The sequence below is a fragment of the Polistes fuscatus genome, unplaced genomic scaffold, assembly GCF_010416935.1.
Source record: "Polistes fuscatus isolate 324 unplaced genomic scaffold, CU_Pfus_HIC Scaffold1, whole genome shotgun sequence".
Taxonomy (NCBI): domain Eukaryota; kingdom Metazoa; phylum Arthropoda; class Insecta; order Hymenoptera; family Vespidae; genus Polistes; species Polistes fuscatus.
In genome coordinates, this window is record NW_025112997.1 from 5,797,690 (window position 1) to 5,820,961 (window position 23,272).

Genomic DNA, 23,272 nt, shown 5'->3' on the forward strand with positions numbered 1-23,272 from the left:
TTCTTTTACTATATGTTAACGAATATATTAGTGTAATTACAACAATATTAATCATATACACTAAAAACACACGTGGGCTAACAAGTACATACTGTAATGTAGATATCCTAGCGACAGATTAAAAAAGCTGTTTTTAAGCTTCTTGAAAGCAACACTTTGAGGCACTGCAATCAAATCATATGTTAAAACATGTTTTTTTGATGGTTATAATTTATGCTAAAAAATTAATAATAAAATTATAAATATATTTTTATATATATTATTGACAATAAATGAATAAATATGGATATTTTAATACTGCTATTGAAATACTTCGTCCAGCAAGTATTGTATTGCGCTTGAACTTTTTATAAACAAAGCTAGAATAATAATTTTTATATACACAAGTATTTTCTTGTAAAGAAATACGAGATGTGTTTCTTTGATTATTTTATATAAATAATATTTTTAAAATCTTTTACAAATATTATAAATCGACTTTATTATATATCTAACGTAAGAATATATTTCGTAAGTAAAACTAAAGATCGTCCACAAGAGAGAGAGAAATTTTGTTTTTATAAGTTATTTTTATGAATATGAAAGTATACTGAAAAAAAGATTGACTAAAATTTAAACTTAAGTGGGTTAATACCAAAGAATAGAAATTCAGATTCTATAAAAATGTAACATGGACAGACGCTTATAATAATTTCTAATACGTAGCAATGAAATTTTGGATATATCTTTTGCAAAGTAAATAAAATAATAAATTTGATAACGTAGCTAAAATTTTAACAATTATTAACACAGAATTGCAATAATTTTAAAAATCAAAGAAACTACGTTAAAATAATACTTAATTATCTGCAGCACCTTGAATATGAAATATATCATTTATATATTGTCAAAGTCAAGTTATCAATTAAATATCGATCGAAAATGTTATATCTTTCATAAAACAAAAGAGAAAATATTCACTTATGTTAATTTTATAAAAATGTACAGATACAAAATATTATTGATTAAATATTAAGTTTTCCAAATACTCTACTTTTTTCTGATACGTCGATATTAAAATAAATTTACAATTACCTTTGAAAACTACATTTTTCTGTAAATTTGTAAAAAAATATGTGCCATTGATAATTATTTATAAATAAGCTTGTGATAATGTTTCAACAACGGTATATATCTGATCAAAATGTGGTCGTTTTTCTGGTTCATATTCCCAACAATGTAACATTAATCGATATATTTCATCCGGAGTATTTTCTGGTGCCAGCATGCGATATCCTATATGGCGAATATATTTGAACTATTTATCACACAAAATTCAACAAATGTTATTAGACTAATAAGTTATATGATCAATTACCTTCGTCAATTTTTTCACGTGCCTGAGAATTTGACATACCGCTGTATGGATTACCACCTTTAGAAAATATTTCCCACATAAGAACACCATAACTCCAAACATCACAAAGCGAAGTGTATTTACCTAATAATAATAATTATTTTAAAAACAATTATATTTTAATTAATATATAAATTATCCACAAGTTATTTTGCATATATATTTACCAAAATTAAGTGCCTCTGGTGCAGTCCATTTGATAGGAATTTGTTTCATTCCATCCGATACAATATATTCTTCTTCTTCTCTTGACATTCCAAAATCAGAGATTTTCACTATCGGCTCGTAACCTAAGATATAATTATTATTCATTAAAATATTTATTCTTTAATGTCAACATTTTATAATAAAGTTTCTTATAATATTTATTTATTTACCTACGAGACAGTTTCGAGCTGCTAAGTCTCGGTGTATGCAATACTTTGATTCTAAATAACGCATACCTGCAGCTGCATCCTTACACATTCGTAGTTGTTCTTGTTGTGTAATTGTGCTAGCATTATCTCTTAAATATTTTAACAATGATCCCCCTAATAGATGTAAATATAATAATGTAATAACACCAATTAAATTTTAATACAAGTTTATCAAAATAAATATGTTACCTGCGACCAATTCCATTACTATCATAATCGGCTGTTTTTGAACACAAATGCCAATAAGTTTAACTATATTTGGATGATCGTACTGTTTCAAAATTCTACCTTCCTGCAAGAACTTCTTTTTCTGTTCATCTGGCAATGTTACTTTACAAGTTTTTACAGCTACATCTTCAGTCTTGTATTTTTTAAGCTGTGCTTTGTATACATCTCTAAAATTACCCTACGATAATGAATATTCTATAGTCACCATTCTATTTTTAAAGTATATTTCATACACGTATCAAATTGCATAGAAATTAAATTACTTACCTTTCCTATTTTTTCAAGAAGAATTACGTCATCGTTATTAAGCTCCCATCGTTCGCGTAATATTGGTGTTTTAAGAATAGCCCCAGAACGACTGGTTACAGGTAAGCTAGACAAACACTGATGCCGAATTAATTCTTTTATTGATGGGAATGTTGGACCCTCAAATCTATAATGTCCCTAAAATTGGATTCATTTCTATTAAATATATATAAATAAATAAATAAATTTAATATTTTTCTAATAGGATAAAATCTATTATTTAGTATTTAATATTAATTATTAAAATTATTTACATACCTCTGGCGTAGTTTGTACAATAAAATGTTTATGACCATCCCAACAGACAGATAAAACTATTTGACATTCGTCATTTCTTGTTGTTTCATGCACTAAAAAGTCTCCTTCGTTAACAAGTAATCTTACAACTTCTTCTCTTGGTAGAACACCGTGGAACCATTCTTCTTCCATTAAATCTCCATTTCCTTTTTGATTATTGGTCAAATGTGAGACATAACGTAATGGTACCTGGATCAAACATGCGTTTCTAATAATTTATTGTAATATAAATAAGTAAAAAGAAATTGAATAAAATCAGTTTTTTTCCTCTTCGTATATATAACTGCAAGATGTTCTGTGTTTGTTCAAATTCTAGACTATTAGTAAAAATGCTATACTTCAAATAAATACCAATAATTCAACATGCTTGACATAATAAAGTTTGATTAACTTTTTGGTCATATTTTTTAAATTAGAATTTATTAGTGCTAAATTAGCATTTGGTTATATCTTGAAAAAAATATAAAAATTTGGTTTAAATTTATGAAAGGACGAAAAAAAACAGTTAGTATAAATAGATGTGCTGTATGTATAATCGTTTAACTAATTAACTTTAACTTAATACGTATATATTAAAGCATATAAATGTACAATATGTGCTTGCATGCACACACCACACAAATAAAATATACAACACATACAACTGGGGGAACACTGTCTGCTTTTGTTGTAACACCTTCACTACTGGCCCTAATTAATCCATTTTTCGAATCACTTATTGCTGGCAAAGACTTGAAAGGTGACTTTATTATCGTCAGAAAGCGTTGATTTCTTCTTAGTGTAAACAAACCATTATCTGCAACTGTGCTTTTCTGCAAGTGTAGTAGAGCTAACTAAACTCATTTAATGAAAAATTCGCGTATATTATATAGGATTTATTTTTTTGTATTACACTTGGATTCATTTTAGAAATATATATAAATATATATAATTACACTCGATAATTATCGATAAATAATTTTTTAGCATAAATTATAGCCATCAAAAAAACATGTTTTAACATATGATTTGATTGCAGTGCCTCATAGTGTTGCTTTCAAGAAGCTTAAAAACAGCTTTTTTAATCTGTCGCTAGGATATCTACATTACAGTATGTATGTGGCCGTCACGCCAAAGCTTGGCGCCACTGGCACGCTTACCGTCACGCCTCTAGTGACGAAACACTATTAAGAAAACACCAAGTATATGAACAACCGCTACTATTCGCTCTCTTCTGTTACAACCACCGAGCGAGACACACGTGTTTAAGTAGCAGCGCCAAAAGACTGAACTCTAGTCACTACTTTCGTTTTCTCATTATTACATTTTGTTAAGTTTAAAATATATATTCTGTAAAATCCTTTTTGATACGTTTAAAATATAAAAATATTCTAATAATATTTTTCCCTAGTGAATTAATTATTATTGCATATCGACGAACACGCTACATGTACTTGTTAGCCCACGTGTGTTTTTAGTATATATGATTAATATTGTTGTAATTACACTAATATATTCGTTAACATATAGTGAAAGAAAAACGCAACAAACAAAATGGTTGTGATAGGGAAGAAGAAAGTAAGAATTAATTTGTACATTTATGTAATTAACATTAAAAATATTTTAAGTTATAATGTTATCTTCTTAATCAAAAAATTTAACATATATAGTTTTAAATAATTTAAATAACATGTATTTTGCGTATTTTACAGTATCAATCAGGAGAAGGAGCACAGTTTATGACCAGAAAATCTGCATTGAAAAAATTGCAACTTTCTTTAAATGAATTTCGCAAACTATGTATATTGAAAGGAATTTATCCAAGGGAGCCTCGTAATCGTAAAAGAGCACAAAAAGGTGAAGCTGGAATAAAAACCTTGTATCATAAAAAGGATATTCAATTCTTAATGCACGAACCGATAATATGGAAATTAAGGGATTACAAAGTGAGTTAATATCTATCACTCTAATATTTTGTTTTGAAACATTATCTATGTATGTCTAATTTCTTTCTAGGTATTCAATAGAAAAGTTGGAAGGGCAAGGGCACTTAGAGATTTTGCTGAAATGAAAAGATATTTAAGTAATCATCCAACTTTGAAATTGGATCATATCGTCAAAGAACGCTATCCGACATTTGTAGACGCTTTGAGAGATTTAGATGATTGTTTAACTTTATGTTTCTTGTTCAGTACATTCCCATCATTAGCTCATATACCACGCGATCAATCAGCTCTGTGCAGAAGATTAACTATTGAATTTTTACATTTCGTCATAGCGGCTAAAGCCTTAAGAAAAGTTTTTATATCCATAAAGGTTATTACTATCAAGCGGAAATTAAAGGCCAAATAATAAATTGGATCGTACCACATCATTTCTCTTTTGAACCGCAAGAGAAAAGAGAAGTTGATTTCAAAGTTATGTCCATATTTGTGGAATTTTATGTCGTAATGCTTGGATTTGTTAATTATAGACTTTATCATTCTCTTAATTTGTTTTATCCTCCACAATTTAATAATACTGGTAAGATGATTTTATTCATTTTCTTTCTATATTTTATTAAGCGAAAAGAAAAGAGGTAATGAATGATATTTTAATAAGTAATACATTTTTAGGCCAATGCGAAAAGAATCTTGTAGATGAGGAAGCGTTTGTATCGGAAAGAATAAGTGCATTGAATGTACCACTTAAGGCATTAGATCCTACCATACAAAGCATAGATGATGAAGAAATAGAAATAGATCAATTTTCTAAGGTAAAAGAATATAATTATTGAATAATATGCATCTTCGAAAATATGAATAAACGTTAGTAATTATTTGTCTAGGATGTTGATGCTCAACAATTGGAAGCAGCTAAATTAGAAGCTGATAAAATAAAAAAATTAAAGACGTTATTTAAAGGTTTGAAGTTCTTTTTGAACAGAGAAGTACCGAGAGAACCATTAGTTTTTGTTTTACGTTGCTTTGGCGGAGAAGTTTCTTGGGATAAGCTAATGTTCGTTGGTGCTACTTTTGATGAAAATGACGAAACAATCACACATCAGATTGTGGACAGACCTAGTATGGACAAACAATTCTTATCTAGGTAGTTAATTTATTTTTAAAGATATATAATTATAAATATATTTCTCTCTCTCTTATTGTACTTTTGTTTTCTGTCTAATTATTGCTGTGTGAATATTTTCTTTATTTTACTTATATAATTCGTTAAATAATATAGAAATTACGTACAACCACAATGGGTGTTCGATTCAGTGAATGCAAGAGAATTGTTGCCTATACAGAAGTATTTAATGGGTGCTGTTCTTCCACCACATTTGTCTCCATTTAATGAGAGTCGATTAGATCAAACATACATTCCACCAGAGGAACGCGCATTGATGAATCCTGAATATAAACTCAGAGATGGTAAATAATATAATTTTAAATTGATACAATATCTTTCAATATTAATAATTTAATTCAATAATATGCAATTGAAGATGAAGAATTATCTTCTGAGAATGAAGAAGATAAACAGGAAAATGAAACAGCAGACATGGAAGAAGGTAGCGAAGAAGAAGAAGAAGAAGATGATGAAGAAGATAACGAAGAGGAAGATGATGATAAGGATGAAATTGAGGTATCAGATGAAGAAAAAGAAAAAGAAAAGAAACGCGAACGAATGCGAAAGGTGATTAAGCAACTGTATTATATATTCAAATATGAATTATTTTTCCTTTTCTTATTGCTTATAATGTATTTTATAAATTTTAGAAAAAAGCGATGCAGGTGAAGGCCGGTGAAATAAGGAAGGAAGATCCTTACGAAAAGGAACGTCAAAATAAACAGGAATATCGGTTGAGAGAAAAAATGATTAAGAAGAAACATCGTAATTTGTACAAGAGCATGATGGAAGGTCGTAAAGAGAGAGCTAAAGAAATCTGGTTACTGCGAAAAAAGAGGCGAATTCACGACAATGCTGAGAAAGAAAAACATAAGGAAGCTCGTAAATTGCGAAAGCGCAATCTTATTGAATAAGTAGAAAAACCGAAGAGAGAGACGAAATAATTATAATTTTAATTGCGATAAAAAATTGATTAACGATTGAAACAAAATTTATTCCATAATCAAATATTCGGTGTAAAATATTTATAGCACATATACCATACGCCCATATGAATTGAATCAAGAAGGATCTTCCTGATGAATTCAAAGTATGTTATAAAATATATATTTTGTTCTATTTGATAATAATATTAATTGTCCGCTAAATATCTGCATTACAGTATATGGCGAGCACTTTAAAAAACGATCTTCAGAAAGAGCATCCACTGGTAGATTATACTCCTCCTCATTATATTAGTCTCTTATTTACCGACTTAGGAATTTTAACTCCTTCTGCTGTTAGTGATGAACTTATAAAACTGTATTTGTAACAATTATATATTTTATATTGAATAAAACATGGCATACATGAATCAGTTTAATTTACTATTATTATAATTTCTTTTTTTATAATAGAAAGAGAAAAGAATATATCTGTAACTACGAGAGATATTTATAAAAAAAAAAAAAAAAAAAATGTTACTGCGAATAGCAGATGAACATGGCGTAGCTGTTGTTATAACTAATCAAGTAGTAGCTCAAGTCGATGGTGCAGCTTCTATGTTTGGCGGTGATCAAAAGAAACCAATTGGTGGTAATATTATAGCGCACGCAAGTACGACTAGATTGTATTTACGTAAAGGTAGAGGAGAAACGAGGATATGTAAGATTTATGATTCACCTTGTTTACCAGAAAGTGAAGCAATGTTTGCTATAAATGCAGATGGTATAGGAGATGTAAAAGAATAATACATTTTGCTTCAGTAGTATATTTTTGATAATGTAACAATAATAATAGTTTAAAAGTCTGTTAAACTCTGTATTTCTTAAAATAAATTATATATTGTTTTTTACATAAATACTACCATTCTTCTAATACAAATAAATAAGTATTTTAATTGTAATAAGCATTATGTATAGATAAGCAGAAAAAATGTTCATTTTCTATAGATTAAATATCTCAATTACCTCAAGAAAGAAACGCATATTTTTCTATACAAATTTGTAAGATTTATTATAAAAAAGTTTCTATAATAAATGCGATTGTTTATTAATTAATTTTCTGAACAAAGATCTGTAATTGATGAAAATAAATCTATAAAATCGATTTCGATTAATAGCTACACAGGCGAAAACAGGAAGCATTGGATAAATAATCCTACAAAGAATTGAAAGGTATTGTACTTTTGTAGTAAGAAATGAGGAATATATAAATAATTTCTTTATTTTTCATAAGAAAATCTTTTCATAACGAGTTAACTCGTTATCCTTGATAAATTAACATTTTCAAATTTAAAATTAATTTAAATGTAGTTGTATAATACAAATACAAAAGGTATATATAAACGATTGTTTTTCGGTCCTTAGATTTATTATTTTTTTATTATGGAATACTTATTATTATCGCAAGATAGAATCAAGTTTAATAATACTAACAAAAGATAAAATAAAAACTAATCTCGAAAAACTTCTATATAGAATGGAAATGTGCGCGCGCAGAAACGCAACAAAGAGTCGTTACCACCATTTATAGTTTATTAGTATCTTCAACCTCAATTCGATCTTATTGTGATAAAAGCATTTATTTAGTGATTTATAAAGTTTAACGAATAATTCAAATTATTATATTTGAAAAGAATACAAATATCAAAACCTAAAAGACGTGACCAGTGAAATATCGAGTGAGATATATTATTCGCAAGATTAAATCCTATTTCGCTTACTTTATGTTAACAGTTTAACCTTCACCGGCTTAGTTTCGAAAAAAATGTTTAAATTATTCTATTTGAATTCATTAATTCGTTTGAATTCATCGAAATTAAATCATGTTTCGCGAGTATTTTACTTGGCGAATACTTTTAAAGTACAGACTATTCATTCGAAAAAAAGCCGGTAGGTTAAACCTTGGAAAAATACGATGTTATCTCTAAATCTAAAATGCGATGATTCTCGAATGTTAGGGTCTATTGATACTTGATTATTAATTATGTTTTTTATTTTTTTATTTCAGTAGATATTACTCTTACAACACAATGAGTGATGATATATCTTTGTATACTTTACCAAATAATCAGCCTTTGGTTTTGTTAGAATGTGAAACGTCGTTTAAATTGTTAACGTTGAAAGAAAAAGTGTATGCACATTATTTGAGCAAGGCAGCATGGGATGGTGGTCTTATTGTATATTTACAACTTTCGCAAGAATCTCCACTGATTTTTGCTCTCTTTCATAAAATTTTTCTTTCCGAATCTACAGATGATTTAAAACAGTCTGCAAAGAAGGAGGGCATTTGTGATAATGAATTTACTGTAAGTATACTTTTATATACTCTTTAATATTCTTATGTGTTATTTGATTTATATTTTTATATTTTCTTTTTTTCAGGCTTTCTTAGTCTATGTGTGTGGAATTATAACAAATGGCGGTAATTACAAATCCTTCGGTGACAGTAAAATTATACCTAATTTACCTAAAGAAAAATTTGAAACAATAATCAAAGCATCTAGAGCATTTAAAGAAAATTCAAATGAAATACAATACCTCTGGGACAATGTTCACAATTTGATATATTCTTTAGAAAACAAGTTGAAATCATTAGGATTGGGTGATAAAGGTGTAACCACCTATTTCTCTCCTAACTGTACGCACGAAGATGCTCGATTAGTTAATAACTTTATGGAATCTAAAGGATTGGAGTTATATAATACAAGATGTTTTAAAACATTAATACCATCCAAAGATTCTGAAACTGATAAAAAAACAAGTCTATATGAGATAAGATTAGCTTCCATAGATACAGAAGACGATCCAGAAATAACTTTACCGCAGGAAACCTTTGAAGAAGCAGAATTCAAAATCACAAGAGGAGATTATGATATAATTTTAACAAAGGTTAATAAAAATCTTCAACAAGCTAAAGAATATGCAGCAAATGTGGACGAAAAACAAATGATCGATAAATTTATAAGTCATTTTAAAACAGGTTCATTAAAAGATCATAAAGATGGTTCTCGTTTCTGGATCAATGACAAAGGTCCAGTCATTGAAACGTATATTGGTTTTATAGAAACATATAGAGATCCAGCAGGACAAAGAGCTGAATTTGAAGGTTTTGTAGCTATGGTTAACAAAGAAATGTCTCAAAAGTTTGCTAAATTAGTGGATAAAGCACAAGAGCTTATTCCTAAACTTCCTTGGGGTAAAGATTTTGAGAAAGATTCATTTTTGAAACCTGATTTTACTTCGTTAGAAGTTTTAACATACTCAAGTTCAGGCATTCCTGCTGGAATAAATATTCCAAATTATGATGAGATTAGACAGTCGCAAGGATTTAAGAATGTTTCCTTAGGAAATGTTATACCTGCTAATATGAAGCAAGATGTAATACCATTTTTATCCAACGAAGATATAGAATTATTGAACAAGTACAGAGTTCCTAGTTTTGAATTACAAGTTGGATTACATGAACTTCTTGGTCATGGCACTGGTAAACTACTACGGTCACATGGACTTAATATGTACAATTTTGATGTGAATAAAGTAATAAATCCTTTAACAGGATCTCTCGTAGATAAGTATTTCATGCCTGGAGAGACATATGCTTCTAAATTTGGTGCAATGGGATCGTCATATGAAGAATGTCGAGCAGAAGCAGTCGGTCTTTATTTGTGTTTAAATAGAGATGTTGTACGTATTTTTGAATATCCAGATGAAGTAATCGATGATATAATTTATGTCAACTGGTTGTCATTGCTATGGAATGGCTGTGCCAAAGCTTTAGAAATGTATGATCCTTCCACTAAAAAGTGGCTACAAGCGCACTCTCAAGCACGATATGTTTTACTTAGAGTTTGTCTCGAAGCAAAGGATAGTTTTGTTACTATTACTGAAACAGAGCCGGGAAAAAATTTAAAAATGACTTTAGATAGATCGAAAATTGGAACATCTGGAAAAAAAGTAATTGAAGAGTTTTTAAGGAAACTTCAAATTTATAAAAGTACAGCTGACGTAGACAGTGCTAGAGAAATGTATGAAAAATATAGCGAAGTACCTGATTCTGGCCCATACCCATGGGCACATTGGAGAGAGATAGTTTTACTATATAAACAGCCTAGAAAAATGTTTGTTCAACCAAATACATTTATTCAAAGAGGTTTGTACATTTCTATATGTCACATTTATTTATTAGAAACTATTTAAAAAAAATCAATTCGTATTTTACTAATATGCGTGATAAACATATTTTAGAAAACGGCAATATTTCTGATGTGATATTAAAAAATTATGAACCAACTTTTTCTGGATTGATTCAATCGTGGATAGAAAGATATCCTTCAGCAGCCCTTTCAGACTCACTTATTCAACTTTGGGAAAAAGATAAGAAATATTTCGTATTGGAAAACACAGATTAATGAAAAAATGTCATACTAAACTATAAGAATACATATATTATAATTGCTTTTATACTATACATACAATTTTACTCAAGAATTATTAAATATAAGAAAATTTCATATGTTTTTTTAAGGACATATTTTGTAAGTTCTGATAAATATATAATTCCGTTAAAAATATACATTCATATAATTATATGGCTTTAAGCACATAAGCATAGTCATCATTTAGTCATACGGTCCTCGTATGCATTGGTATTTTACTAAGAATACTACCTTATTTATTTTTAAATTATTCTAGATATTTACATACATTTTCCAAAGCTGGAATTCATCATTTAATAGTACTTGAAATTATATTTATGAAAATTAGTAATTTAAAAATAATTTCAATTCTAGGGTAAAATAATGAGAGTTTAGGAAAGTAAAATTTAAAACAATATAGTTCTATAGTGAAAAATTGCGCGCTCTATAGGACAAATAAGAAATTATTGTTTATTCGAAGTACTTCTTCCCCTCTTATAAAACGTTTTTTATGGAGGAAATGTATATGTATACTACGTGACATCGCGCACGCGGTAAAATGTACAATTTTATATATTGCTTTGTGGTATAGGAATATCGGTGTTTTTAGTTTTGGCGGGAACGATTAGACACTGCCAACAAAATGGATAAAATAGAAAATTTGCAAAAATATTTTCAAGAATTTGGATGTACCGTCGAAGACAATCGCGTTCTTGACAAATGTAAGTAATTCTTATAACAAATTTCTATATTATCTCTTTTGTACTTTTTAAAAAATATTTTGAAAATTACATTTATTACGAATGCATTTGAAATAAAATTGAAAGTATGATTGCCATTTTAGACTCGATACAATTAAATTATAACAATATTATCAATACAATGATCAATTATGTCATATAATTTTGTTCTTCATCTAACCTAACTTCTGAGATACTAACTTTCTACATGAATGATAAGCAATACATAGTATTTTTTGTAATTATATCTTTATTTATTAAAATTTACTCATTTACCTATCAATATTTTAACACACACGGGTAATATTTATATTATTTATTTTTATGTTTATATTATTATTTCTTATGCATGTTGTGCAACATGCATACATTAAAATGTTTTTTAAAAGTTCAGACAATATCATATCTTTCTCTCTGGAAATTTTAGAGTCAACATATATAATGGCATTAAAATCTAAGTTAAATTAATATAATAATTTAGAGCGTTTCAATTTAATAAATACAATATTCTTATTTTTAGGTACACAATTGTGCGATTTGTATGATGTAGACGAAGAAAAATTTGTGGAGATGTGGTTAGGATACAGTACTTCTACGTATAATGAAGTTGATATTTCTTTAAATCGACTTGTTAAAATGGAGCATGACTTGTTAAAAAAACAAGATCAGAGTAATAGCATAAATAAAACAGGAGAGTTTTCAAATGCTAAAAGTGCTATTGACTCTTCATACAAACAGATGTATCCTTTAAATTGATACTAAATTCTTTCTATTTCTGATTATTTTACAATAGTTTCATATTAACAATCCTTACATAAGTAAAATAGTGAAACCGACAGCATTCTTGAGATGTATGGTTGCGAAGGAGTCACAGCGTCCACAACAACTACGGTAAGTTCATAATATTTAATATTTACTTTAATTTAGCTATTGAATAAAATATATAGAATAATAAGAAAGAGAGTATAGCGCTAAAATCATATTTTGCATATCAAACATATTTTCTGTGTAAAAGGATATACATTAATATTATATTTCATATTACAATATGTAAGTATTTTTTAATTTTTTGTATAAATTTATTATTACGAAAAAACGTTAACAATTAATTTATCTCTTTACTACTTTATTCTAAAATAATAAAAATCTAGACTTTTTACTTTACATTATGTATCTTTATAATCATATAATTTTTTAATATAATTTTTTACATTTTTACATTTATTTTGTTCTAATTTTACTATCAAATTTATAAAGCTTTTACAAATACGATAGAAGTTATATTTCTAATTCAACATCTAAATATTTCCATTTTTTCAAATTTTCTTTCTCGGTCAACTTCGTGATGTTGTGATGCCTCGAAAACTATACATTCTCTTTACTCCCCCTCTTTAACCTGCAATAGTCCCGCCCCCTCCGTAACGGCCTTCCGGCTCTGTTGCCGGATTTAGAAATTCGTAGATTTTGAAACATATTTGTATTATAGAAATTCAAGAAATATTTCATTTATGATTTTCTTTTACGCAGTATTACTTGTTTTTTTAGATCAAATACAGTATTCTCACAACTTTCTCTTATATATGAATATTTTTTAGCGCTTTGTATTGTAAATTCAAATTTAAAGAAGCAGAATGGCAACGTTGCAACGAATCTTTGCAAGTACACGTGAATCGTAAGGAAGATCTGAAAAACCGAATCGATGAACGTTGCCATTGCTATGTCTACATCTTTACTTTTATTGTTAGTTTACATTGTTTCGATAAGTCAGATTTAACTTCAGAATTATTGTTTATCTCTTAATTTAATGTACGTTTCTCAGTTTCAATAAGCGTCTTTTGCTAGTCAATCTAATCGTTATTAATATAGTTGTATATTTCTGATCGAAATGACTGGTCGTTATTAATTTTATTGGTCAAATGTATATGCAATTATGAATGCAATCTCAGAATCAGTATCGTGCTTATAATTGGTTCGACTATACCCATTTATTATCCTCGTTTCTGAGAAAATCATTACAATATAAACAATCAGTCTTATCCCACACGTTGTAGAAGGACGAATAAACTGAAAGGTTAAATTAAAAATAGTTCAAAGTATCTAATCGGTTTGATCGTTATCCATTTATAGATTTCTCTTAGTTTAGTTATTGAAATAAAAGAAAAAAGATTTCTTTTTTTTTAAGTTACGATGAATCTTTCGCATCGAATCTGATACCTTGGCACAATAATGATTTACATCGCCGTGGCAACACTGTCTCACATTCTTTGTGGTCGGTCCGTAGTAGCAATGACGTAAGGACTCTACCTGTGGACCCAATTCTTTGCTGAAGGCCCTATTATGATTCCCCTCTCTTTTTCACGACCGTCCATGGTTCGTCATTCAAGCAAGAATGCCCTTTCGATTTTCGTTCGAACGTTTTCAAATGATTTTGAAAGAAACTTTTATACTTTACTGTCTGTATCGACATTTACGACATTTACGACATTTTAAACGAATGAACGTGTTTTAAGTTTAAATTCATTTATTGGATATTTCAAATTTGTTTTCTAATCTTTTTTTTTTGGCGAAATTCATTTGATTTATGTAGCAATGTCTTTAAAAGTATTCTCAAAATCAGACAAAATTAATTCTATTTTAACCGAAAATAATAAAAGCCGTTGGTAGAGAAATTGTTGAATGTTATTAGGCGAGTAAAATTATTCGATCGTTTAGTTACGGCCCTGGTCACTGTCACTGTCCCTGGCACTGGTTCCATGCTCGTCCATAAGGCTATTCTTCGACAGTCAAGTTGATGGTCGGTTCTTGTGTGATCGTTTAGCGAATAAGCTGTTTCTTTCGTACGTATGTAAATTCCTTCATTTAACATAGGTAATTTTCTAAATTTCTATTTCGTACGATATCAACATATAAATTTTCTATCAAAGTTGCAATCAATTTTCTAAACAGTAAATTCTCTATTATTCACGATGTTAGAAACAATTTTTTCAATTAAATCGACGTTCGTAGAAATGCATGGTCGTTATTAAACGACACTAAACTAAAATTGAATCAGGAAAATAGAGGAACTTCTAGAATTCTCCAGAAGTCCCTTTATCATTTATTTTTCCGCTTTCGTAAGAGAAGAAAGATATCTCCTTGGTGCAGGTGTTTTTTCGATCAGTAATGAAGCATTGCATGGTAAGGTGAGAGGAGACGAGATGAGAGAAGACGAGACGAGGCGAGGCGTTGTCGTTGTCGTTGTCGTTGTCGTTGTAGGATCTCACCGAGTACCGTAATTCCCGCCATAAAAATCGTCCAGGTAGATCGCCCCGCCATAATTCCTCTCCCCCGGTCCGCTCTCGCTCGAACGCTCTCCCACAAAGGACACTAGGCAAACGGAAGGGCAGGAGAGATGGAGAGAGGCCGGTTAGGTTCTTCTCTAACGAATGAGAGAAGAAGAATAAGTAGAAGAAGAAGGGAGAGGAATATGTATATGTGTATGCGTGAGAAAGAGAGAGAGAGAGAGAGAGAGAGACCAAGCCGTGGAGCAGTTTAAGAGGGAGGAGTAAAGAAATAAGAGAGAGAGAGAGAAAGAAAGAAAGAAAGAGTAGAAGAAGAAGAAGAATCTCCCTCCAACGGCAACTGCCGAGCAGATTTCTTTCAAAGGGCACGATTTCAGTTTTCAAGGACCCGGCTAGACTCTGCCATCGTTGTTCGCTCCCGCCGGCGGTTTCGTGCGTTCATTTCAAGCTTGCCAAAGCATCTTTTTTGTTATTTGATATTCTCGAGAATGTCTTCCTCTCCGTCTGCGTACTTTCGTTGGTTCATATATTCTATTGTTACTTTTTTTTTGTCGACCTTATTTTTATATGCTTATTACACAATGTTTTTTTCTTAAAATCGTTTAAAAGACAGGGAGAGGAGAGAGAAAGAACGCGTGTGAGAGCCTCGTGTTGTATGGTCTCTATTTTTCTCTTTCTCCCCTCTTCCTCCTCCTCTCTTTTACTTAAAGCATTCTCAATTCGGTCTCTCAAGGTTAGTAAAAAGAAAAAAAAATTAAAAAAAAAATCAAAATTATCCGTTTAAATTGTTTCAAATACTTCAACGAAGAATTCTAATCGTTCTCGTAGTTTTCGAATCGAATGAATAGAGCCGACTTTCCCAATGCGGCGTCCTACGTCGCTTCGTTCGTTTGTTCGTCGTTCGTTCGTTCATTCGTTCGTTGCTCGTGCGTCGGCCATAATGGAGCGCCGCTGTAGTCGCGAGTGAATTTACGCGCAGGGTAGGACAAGCAACGGCGACCTGTTGCTGCTGCTGCTGCTACTACTACATACTACTACTACTCTACTACTACTATATTACTACTCCACTGCTGCTGCTGCTGCTGCTATTGCTGCTATTGTTGATTTCGTTTCCGTGATTTTCGCGTGTGCTATTCTACGCGCGGTAACTCGCAGTGATTAACATTTTTTTTTTCTTTTTGTTAACGTGTGTGCGTCCCATTTTTATCGTATAAGGAAGATGGAAGATCGCGCTAAGGAAAAAAGAAAGAACACATTGAAAGAGATAGAGAGAAAAAAGGGAGGGAAAGAGAGACAGAAACAGAGAGAGAAAGAGAAAGAGAGAAAGCAAGAAAGAGAACAAGAACAAGGGAAAGATCGAGCCGACAGATTTCTCTCAACGGTCTGAGATTCCGTTTGGTTCGTCTCCCCTCCCCACTTCGTAATCTCCCGACCTTTCGTCGAACGAGAGGAGCGTTTCCGGTTGGATAGCGCCTTCATCATCACTCGCTAGATTTTCTTTCTCTTTCTTCTCTCTTCGTGTTCTTTTTCTCGCCATTGGAATTCACGCGAATCGTAGCGTCTTCTCTTGCTCACGGGAACAAATTATTTCCCTTGAAAGGAGCATCGCGTGACGCTTTACGTTATACCGACTCGTTTTCATGATGCGACGCTTCTATCTCTCTTTTTTTTTTTTTTTCTTTTTTTTTCCGTTTGTTTCTTTTTCTGATTCCATTCCTCGGTCGTATAGTACTGATGGCATTTCTTCCGACTACGTGTTTGCTGTCGCGCGTCCTCATCATCATCTTGCGTCCCCGTTCCTCAGGTCTGCTATTCTATTACGATTTCCTATGAAAAGTGAAATTTTATTTTCTTTAGTCATTCCTCGTAGAGTCCTTTAGTTTTTTTCTTTTTTTTTTTACGATGTACGCTCTCTCTCTCTCTCTCTCTCTTAAATTTATCTGTATGGATATTTAATTTTTACTAATTTATTTTCTCGTTTTCAAGGTCATGTAAATATTAGAAGAACTGTAAGAAAATATTTGCTTATTAAAATTTTCTATTTTTTTTTTTTTTTTTTTTTTTTAAATGACAATTATAGAAGTGAAAGTATGAATTTTGAAATACAGATTTGACCTGGAAATGAACGAACGACGAACAAATGCGAAATAATAAATCGAGTTTATAACTCGCTTAACTTACTCGATATCGAGGTGTATCTAATATTTGTGGATAACCTTGCATTCCCCGGTTCGCGTGCCGGTGATAGTAGTAGGGACACGCGCTTTCTCTCTCTCTCTCTCTCTCTCAACATTTCTTTTTTTCTTTCTCCCTCGGTCTTTCCTTTTCTCTTTCTCTTCCTCTTTCTCTTTCTCTGTTGCGTGTACGCCAGCCGTGCCGCATGTTCTGTATGCGTGCGTGCTGAGAGACGAGTGCGTCGACCGATCGTACAGTGGATATGAGAACGGCGTCGTAGTCCATCGTAGTCGTAGTTGGTAGTTGACTCTCTTCTCACCACCGATGTAACCTGTTGCCGTCCTGTTTCGTTTCGTTTCGTTCCGTTCCGTTCCGAACAACTTTCGTCCTCGAAACTTCTCTAAATCACATTTCCAGGAATAATGCGTAATAGTCTTCATCGTCTTCATTTATTTCACGCTTTTTAAATCATTATCTTCTATTTTGTGAAACCGTAAGTACGTTATTTCCTGTTTTCTTTGTTGAATACACAATCGTGTTCTATTGTATTCAGCTTCGTTTTTTTTTTTTTTGGTATTTCTCGTAAATTTCGATTATTTCATTTATATTCGATCAATTAAAAATGTACTTTAATCATTTTAAGTTCTACTAGTTTCTCAGCATTAAGATTTACTTTTTGTTCAAAGAACATGATTAGAAAATCAGAAAGATTTGTGAGATATTATTAGACTTTCGATTGGATTTTATTGATACAAATAAACTATATTTCTTTAGATACTTTCATATCCGTTATGTTCCTTGTTAAAAAAAAACACTATAAAAACACTTAAATCTAATATCACAGTTTTCTTTTTTTTGTTGTTGTTGTAAAAACAAGTTTTAGTAGCATAGTCGTGAATCGAACGAATTCGAGTTAACCAGGGTTTGTTGCACTTTCTTAGGACTTATCTTTAGTGTTTCTCGAAATATATTACTATTCTCGCAAAGATAATACTCTTAGATATTTTTATTCTGGTAATCTAAATCTTTAGATGTTTAGCAATGCGATTTATATCTTGCAAGTTATCTTAGTATTTTATTTCGAAACTCTTATTGTCGATTATGAACGTGTATGATATCAATACGCTATAATATGTGATAATGTATATAATAACGAGTTAAAGTATGAGACTACTGTTGGTATGCTCACAAATTCTAAGTAACAATGTTTTTTTATTGTTAATTCGTTTATCTTTTGTAAAGATTTGATTCCTACGTGACAATTGATTGAATTTTTTTCAACCCAATAACAAAACAAAAAGCAGAGTAAGAGAAGGAGGAGGAGGAGGAGGAGGAGGAATAGAAGGAGGGAGGTAGTCAAGGTCGTAAGGAAACGCGGGACGCTGTCTTATGGTAACTCTTTCTGTCAAGAACGATTCTTCGGTGAGTCGTACACATCTATCAATTAAGTACAATTGACCGACAACTATCTACCCAATGTATGTCCACTATCTTTCTTTCTCTTTCAACATCTTTTTCTCAAGCATACCCGCCTTGTTCCTCTTGATTTATCTCTCTTTCTTTTTTTTTTTATTTATCTACTGTCGGGGATAGAAATTCATTACAAAAAAAAATCGATATTAGTTTCGTTGTGTGTATTCACCTTGGTGTATTCTGCATCGTGAAACGCGAGTAACTGGTAAAAGTTCAACGTCGTTTCCCACGCTCCCCTCTTTCTCTTATTCGTTCGTTCGTTCTCTTTTTCTCTCGTTCTATCCGCCGATCTTATGACCGTGGGACGAGGGGGATGAAAGGCAATAGGAAGGGGCAAGTGGTCGGTGAAGCGACGAGAGAAAGATGAAGGTGGTGGGGGTAGGAGCCACGTGAGTGGTCGAAACCGAAGGGAATCGTACTTATATTCTTCTTACATACCGTTCGAAGATCGGCTCGTCGTTTTCGTTGTCGTCGTCGTCGTCGTCGTCGTCATCGTCGTCGTCATAGGTATAGTCATCGTAGTCATAGTCATAGTTTGTGATTTCGTGATCTCAAAATCTCAGCCTTTTGAAATATCTTCTTTTTATTATTATTATTATTATTATTCTCTTCTCGTAATAAATTTTGATTTTGTAAGCATTTGTTTACGCATTTTCATAATGATTTCCAATTTTCCTTTTCTTTTTCTTTTTTTTCTTTTTTTTTTGTATAGTCCTTATCGAACGATCTCGAAAGTCAAAGTAAATAAAAAGTTTTAAGGTCGATACTCCTAAATATTATTTTTTAAATATCGAATAGTCATTTTACTTATCTATTTATTCGACGATAATCGTGCAGGTTCGACAGCGACTAAGTTAGCAGTCGATCACGTATCCGAGTTACATGGGAATCGCGTTAGATGCAAAGAAACCATGAGTAAAAGAAATGCTTTGAAATTGATTGAAATAATACGTTATAAAACGAGTGCTAAAAGTCCTTAGGTTAACGGCAGTTTAACCTTTCGTTTCTTGTCTCTCTCTCTCTCTCTCTCTCTTATTTCACGAAATAACCCTTTTCTTCGTCTTCGTCCGTTCATCGTCGTCGTTGTAGTCGTAGTCGTCATTATTATTCGAGTTACAATGATTACGCGTAGAATATCCTTCCCCCTACCCTTTGTTGTCCCCTGAATCTCTCCTCCCTTTCTCTTTTTTTTGTTTCATCTATGTTGTTACGTCCGATCGAGAGTGCAATGAACGATTGCGAAATAATTAATTCCCAAGTTTATCGGGTATGCGTACTTTTAATTTAAAAGCGAAAGAATTAACAAAAAGAAAAAAAAAGAATCACGGACGATGAAGGTGTACACAAGCAGGAAGAAAGAAGAAGACATCGATTTCTGGATGTGCAGAATGAGTGAAGGTCTAGTGCACAGTCGATCAAGTTGTGACTAGATCCACACTCATTAAGCACGTTTGGTATTAACATCGCAGTTTCATCGACAATTCTCTGTGATAACAGTGGCTCTCGATATTCCTTTTTAAATGAACTCATGTCCATTTACTTAAGATATCGCGAGCTGTCACGGCACATCGAGCTTATTTATAATATTTTTGTTATGAATCTTATTACTGTTTTCCTCTCTTATTTTTCCTTCCTTCTCGATTATGTAATTTGTATCAGTTCCTAAATGTTTTTCTCTCTGCAAAGAGGAACAAAACCGATGTATATGAAAGTATTTTTTTTGTCATAAATACAACAGTTTAATTTTAGAAAAACATTGTTGTATTTATTTATCGTCAATTTATTTATTTATATATATGTATATCAAGGGAAAATGGTTTTTTTTCAGTATGTTGAAAATATTCATCATATCGAGAGCCATTGTTATTTTGATGTATTAAATAGCGTTTTAAATGATTAGAACAAAAAGTCGATTCCATAGACGAGTGTGAATGTGGTGCACGTATGCTCTATTTTCTCGTGACTAGATACATACTCGTCTACGGCAAACTATTTTGGATATTTTCAATAAGTGAAATGGAAGCGCGTACAAATAAAAGCTTTGTTTTCCTCGATCGTTAATAATAAACGCATATTTATCGTTATATTATTATAAATTTATTCCGCCCAATCGTATAATAATTTTACCTTCTTTTTCTTCTTTTTTATTTAAAGACCAAAAGGCTACGCAGTCCAGATTTATTGGAAAATGAAGATACTAAAATACGTGCCGTGGATTTGCAATTTTTTCCCCTTAGTTATGCGCCGATATCGTAAGTTTGTAATTGAAATAGAAATTAACCAGAATGTTTTTATAGTTGTTCAAAATTAATAATGTATAATATTAATGTACATTTCAGCGATACTTCGGTCAGATGTCGCGTTAACGTTGACTCAGGAAAGGCTATGTTATTTTTTGGAAAAGAAATCTCATCATGGAACAGAGAATCTGACTACGACGTGAATATCGCACCAATAAGCGAAACCGTACCACCTAATATTTTATATATGTACGAATTACTTCGGAATCAACAAAGCATAATTTTTTCCGCTTGTTACAATATCGGAAAACGTTTGTGCAATATGTGGTCGAAATCTGACCCTACCAATATACTTTATACACAAAATGTAACGTATCAAAGTCAAACGAATTTTCGTACCTGGGGTCGAATTCTTTGCGATGCTCATACCAAATCTGATATCACTAGTTACATGTTGGAAGGTTGTAAATGGTCGTACGACGGGTTTAAGGCTGCCACCATTTCTTTGAATTTAGACGGCGTAAAACAGTATTCTTTGTATCCGGGTCAAATCGTGGCGGTGGAAGGAACGAATCCAACGAATAGTATTTTTCATGCGAAACAATTCTTTACTAAAGGTTATGCTATTAAAAGTGGACCGCCTAAACTTACAAAAAATTTAAATATCATAGTTGCGACAGGTCCGTTCACGTTGTCGGATAATTTGTGTTATCAGCCTTTGTTCAATATTATGGAACGCGTAGCGAAAGAAGAACCTCATATATTAATACTCATTGGACCATTTATAGAGAAAAGTCATCCACATATAAAGAATTGTAAACTCATGGAAACGTTTCAAGAACTTTTCGAGAGACTTCTAGTCAAAGCTATGCAATATTTGTTAGGGTATGATATTTTTTATTTTGCTCTTGTAATCGATGTTATATAAATTTTATTTTAATTATTATTTGATTTAACGATTTTGTGATATCTTTCAAATGATCTTTTTTTTTCACCTTCCATTGCAGAAAGTCTGTTAAAGTTGTAATTATACCCTCGCATCTAGATGCTCATCATTTTGCCGTTTTCCCAACACCCAGATTTCATATTAATAAGGATAAATTGCCGCAAAACGGTGAAAATATTTATATGATGTCGGATCCTTCTATTTTGGATATAGAAGGTTTGATAATCGGTGTAACCTCGGTAGATAGTATTAAGCATATATCAAAAGAAGAAATTTCGTAAGTATTTAAAGCTTTTAAATATTCATAGTGATATACGATATAATATTATATAGATAATCATATTTTGTTATAATTTATATAATTTTTTTTCAGAAATTTTCCAGCAACAGATAGACTTATTCGCATAGCTGATCACATATTGTCTCAATGCTGCTTTTACCCCTTCTATCCTCCTGGTGTAAATCTCGATACGAAAATGTGGAAGAAACACGCTTTCTTCAATCTACAACCGCATATATTGATTTTGCCATCGGATATGCGTTATTTTTGTGGCGTAATCAATGATTGTCTCGTTTTAAACCCCGAACGATCGATCAAGCAAATGTATGCAAGGTTGTGTATTAGACCAAGCGAACAATGGAATCCTCATAACGTATCTTGTGAGATAGGAAAAATCTGAGAATATTATTCGTGGTATCTTCTTGATTACCATAGCACGTTGTACATGTCTATTTAAGAAAATAATTTAATGTTTTCTTTGTACTTTTTTTTTTATCTGTTTTATCTAAATAAAAAAAGAAAATTTTTTTTATTTTTCCTAAATTCATTTCATTCAAATACATTTACAGTATGTATAATTTTTTTTGTTTGAGGCGAACGGAATGTTTTGGAGTTACGCTTATTTTGAGGGATCGACATTTTTAATTTTTTATTCTTATAGGTTTCTTTATCTAATAATTATTAAAAATAAATATTATTGCATTTATTAAAGTCATTTGATTTTTATTTAATTTATTTATTTTGCATAGCAAGAAAGGAAAAATTAGTAGATGATTGATTATTTATAATTTCGACCTAAAAAGTGATTTAAATATAATTATTAAATTAAATAAAATTATTTTTTTTTTTTTTTTTTTAATTAAAATTCCAATTTTAAAATTTACAGAATTGATAAGTTAACCGACAGAGGTCAGTACTGGTTTTACTCCGTGTTGTCCGAAGTTCAAAATGACGCCACTCACACGTGACGGCGCCACATGTACGACGAATCGCAGTAATCGGGGTTTTC

At 31.0% G+C, this 23,272-nt stretch overlaps 4 protein-coding genes and 2 long non-coding RNA genes across 11 annotated transcripts; 3 read left to right on the top strand and 3 right to left on the bottom strand.

The window, feature by feature from the left end:
• Window positions 1–92: 92 nt before the first annotated feature.
• On the bottom strand, window positions 93–3,377 carry LOC122523483 (tyrosine-protein kinase Fer-like). Of its 2 annotated transcripts, XR_006305309.1 has the most exons (8): window positions 2,605–3,377; window positions 2,308–2,484; window positions 2,002–2,218; window positions 1,774–1,926; window positions 1,564–1,686; window positions 1,358–1,480; window positions 1,075–1,275; window positions 93–164 (listed from the first exon to the last, which is right to left on the bottom strand). XR_006305309.1 is itself a non-coding variant. In XM_043645255.1 (7 exons), the coding sequence occupies exons 1-7, from the start codon at window positions 2,773–2,775 to the stop codon at window positions 1,133–1,135; spliced, it is 1,107 nt and encodes a 368-aa protein (XP_043501190.1). In that variant the 5' UTR covers window positions 2,776–3,377; the 3' UTR covers window positions 1,000–1,132. The 2 variants fall into 2 exon arrangements, 1 of the variants encoding a protein (XP_043501190.1); XM_043645255.1 differs by lacking the exon at window positions 93–164 and having other exon boundaries at window positions 1,000–1,275.
• Window positions 3,378–4,070: 693 nt separating this feature from the next.
• On the top strand, window positions 4,071–7,084 carry LOC122523465 (pescadillo homolog). Its single transcript, XM_043645231.1, is given in 10 exon segments — window positions 4,071–4,200; window positions 4,335–4,568; window positions 4,639–4,930; window positions 4,933–5,145; window positions 5,238–5,377; window positions 5,450–5,709; window positions 5,845–6,032; window positions 6,107–6,297; window positions 6,381–6,820; window positions 6,893–7,084. Coding segments are annotated over 9 exon segments (1,806 nt in total). The 5' UTR covers window positions 4,071–4,176; the 3' UTR covers window positions 6,645–6,820; window positions 6,893–7,084.
• Window positions 7,085–8,203: 1,119 nt separating this feature from the next.
• Window positions 8,204–11,284, top strand: LOC122523519 (dipeptidyl peptidase 3). Of its 4 annotated transcripts, none has more exons than XM_043645334.1 (4): window positions 8,204–8,392; window positions 8,722–9,019; window positions 9,096–10,863; window positions 10,959–11,284. In XM_043645334.1, exons 2-4 carry the CDS (start codon window positions 8,744–8,746, stop codon window positions 11,120–11,122), a joined length of 2,208 nt encoding a protein of 735 aa, XP_043501269.1. In that variant the 5' UTR covers window positions 8,204–8,392; window positions 8,722–8,743; the 3' UTR covers window positions 11,123–11,284. The 4 variants fall into 4 exon arrangements, with proteins under 4 accessions (XP_043501269.1, XP_043501277.1, XP_043501251.1 ...); XM_043645342.1 differs by having other exon boundaries at window positions 8,725–9,019; XM_043645316.1 differs by lacking the exon at window positions 8,204–8,392 and adding an exon at window positions 8,429–8,603.
• A 56-nt stretch (window positions 11,285–11,340) lies between these two features.
• Window positions 11,341–22,746, top strand: LOC122523537 (DNA polymerase alpha subunit B). 2 transcript variants are annotated; one of them, XM_043645354.1, is made up of 7 exons: window positions 11,341–11,850; window positions 12,389–12,608; window positions 12,696–12,759; window positions 20,952–21,049; window positions 21,137–21,922; window positions 22,045–22,260; window positions 22,357–22,746. In XM_043645354.1, exons 1-7 carry the CDS (start codon window positions 11,772–11,774, stop codon window positions 22,661–22,663), a joined length of 1,770 nt encoding a protein of 589 aa, XP_043501289.1. In that variant the 5' UTR covers window positions 11,341–11,771; the 3' UTR covers window positions 22,664–22,746. The 2 variants fall into 2 exon arrangements, with proteins under 2 accessions (XP_043501289.1, XP_043501299.1); XM_043645364.1 differs by lacking the exons at window positions 11,341–11,850; window positions 12,389–12,608; window positions 12,696–12,759 and adding an exon at window positions 18,442–18,746.
• Window positions 13,835–14,369, bottom strand: LOC122523551. Its single transcript, XR_006305322.1, has 2 exons — window positions 14,083–14,369; window positions 13,835–13,932 (listed from the first exon to the last, which is right to left on the bottom strand). It is a non-coding gene; the product is annotated as an uncharacterized LOC122523551 (long non-coding RNA).
• On the bottom strand, window positions 16,840–17,816 carry LOC122523549. Its single transcript, XR_006305321.1, has 2 exons — window positions 17,331–17,816; window positions 16,840–16,976 (listed from the first exon to the last, which is right to left on the bottom strand). It is a non-coding gene; the product is annotated as an uncharacterized LOC122523549 (long non-coding RNA).
• Window positions 22,747–23,272: the final 526 nt, after the last annotated feature.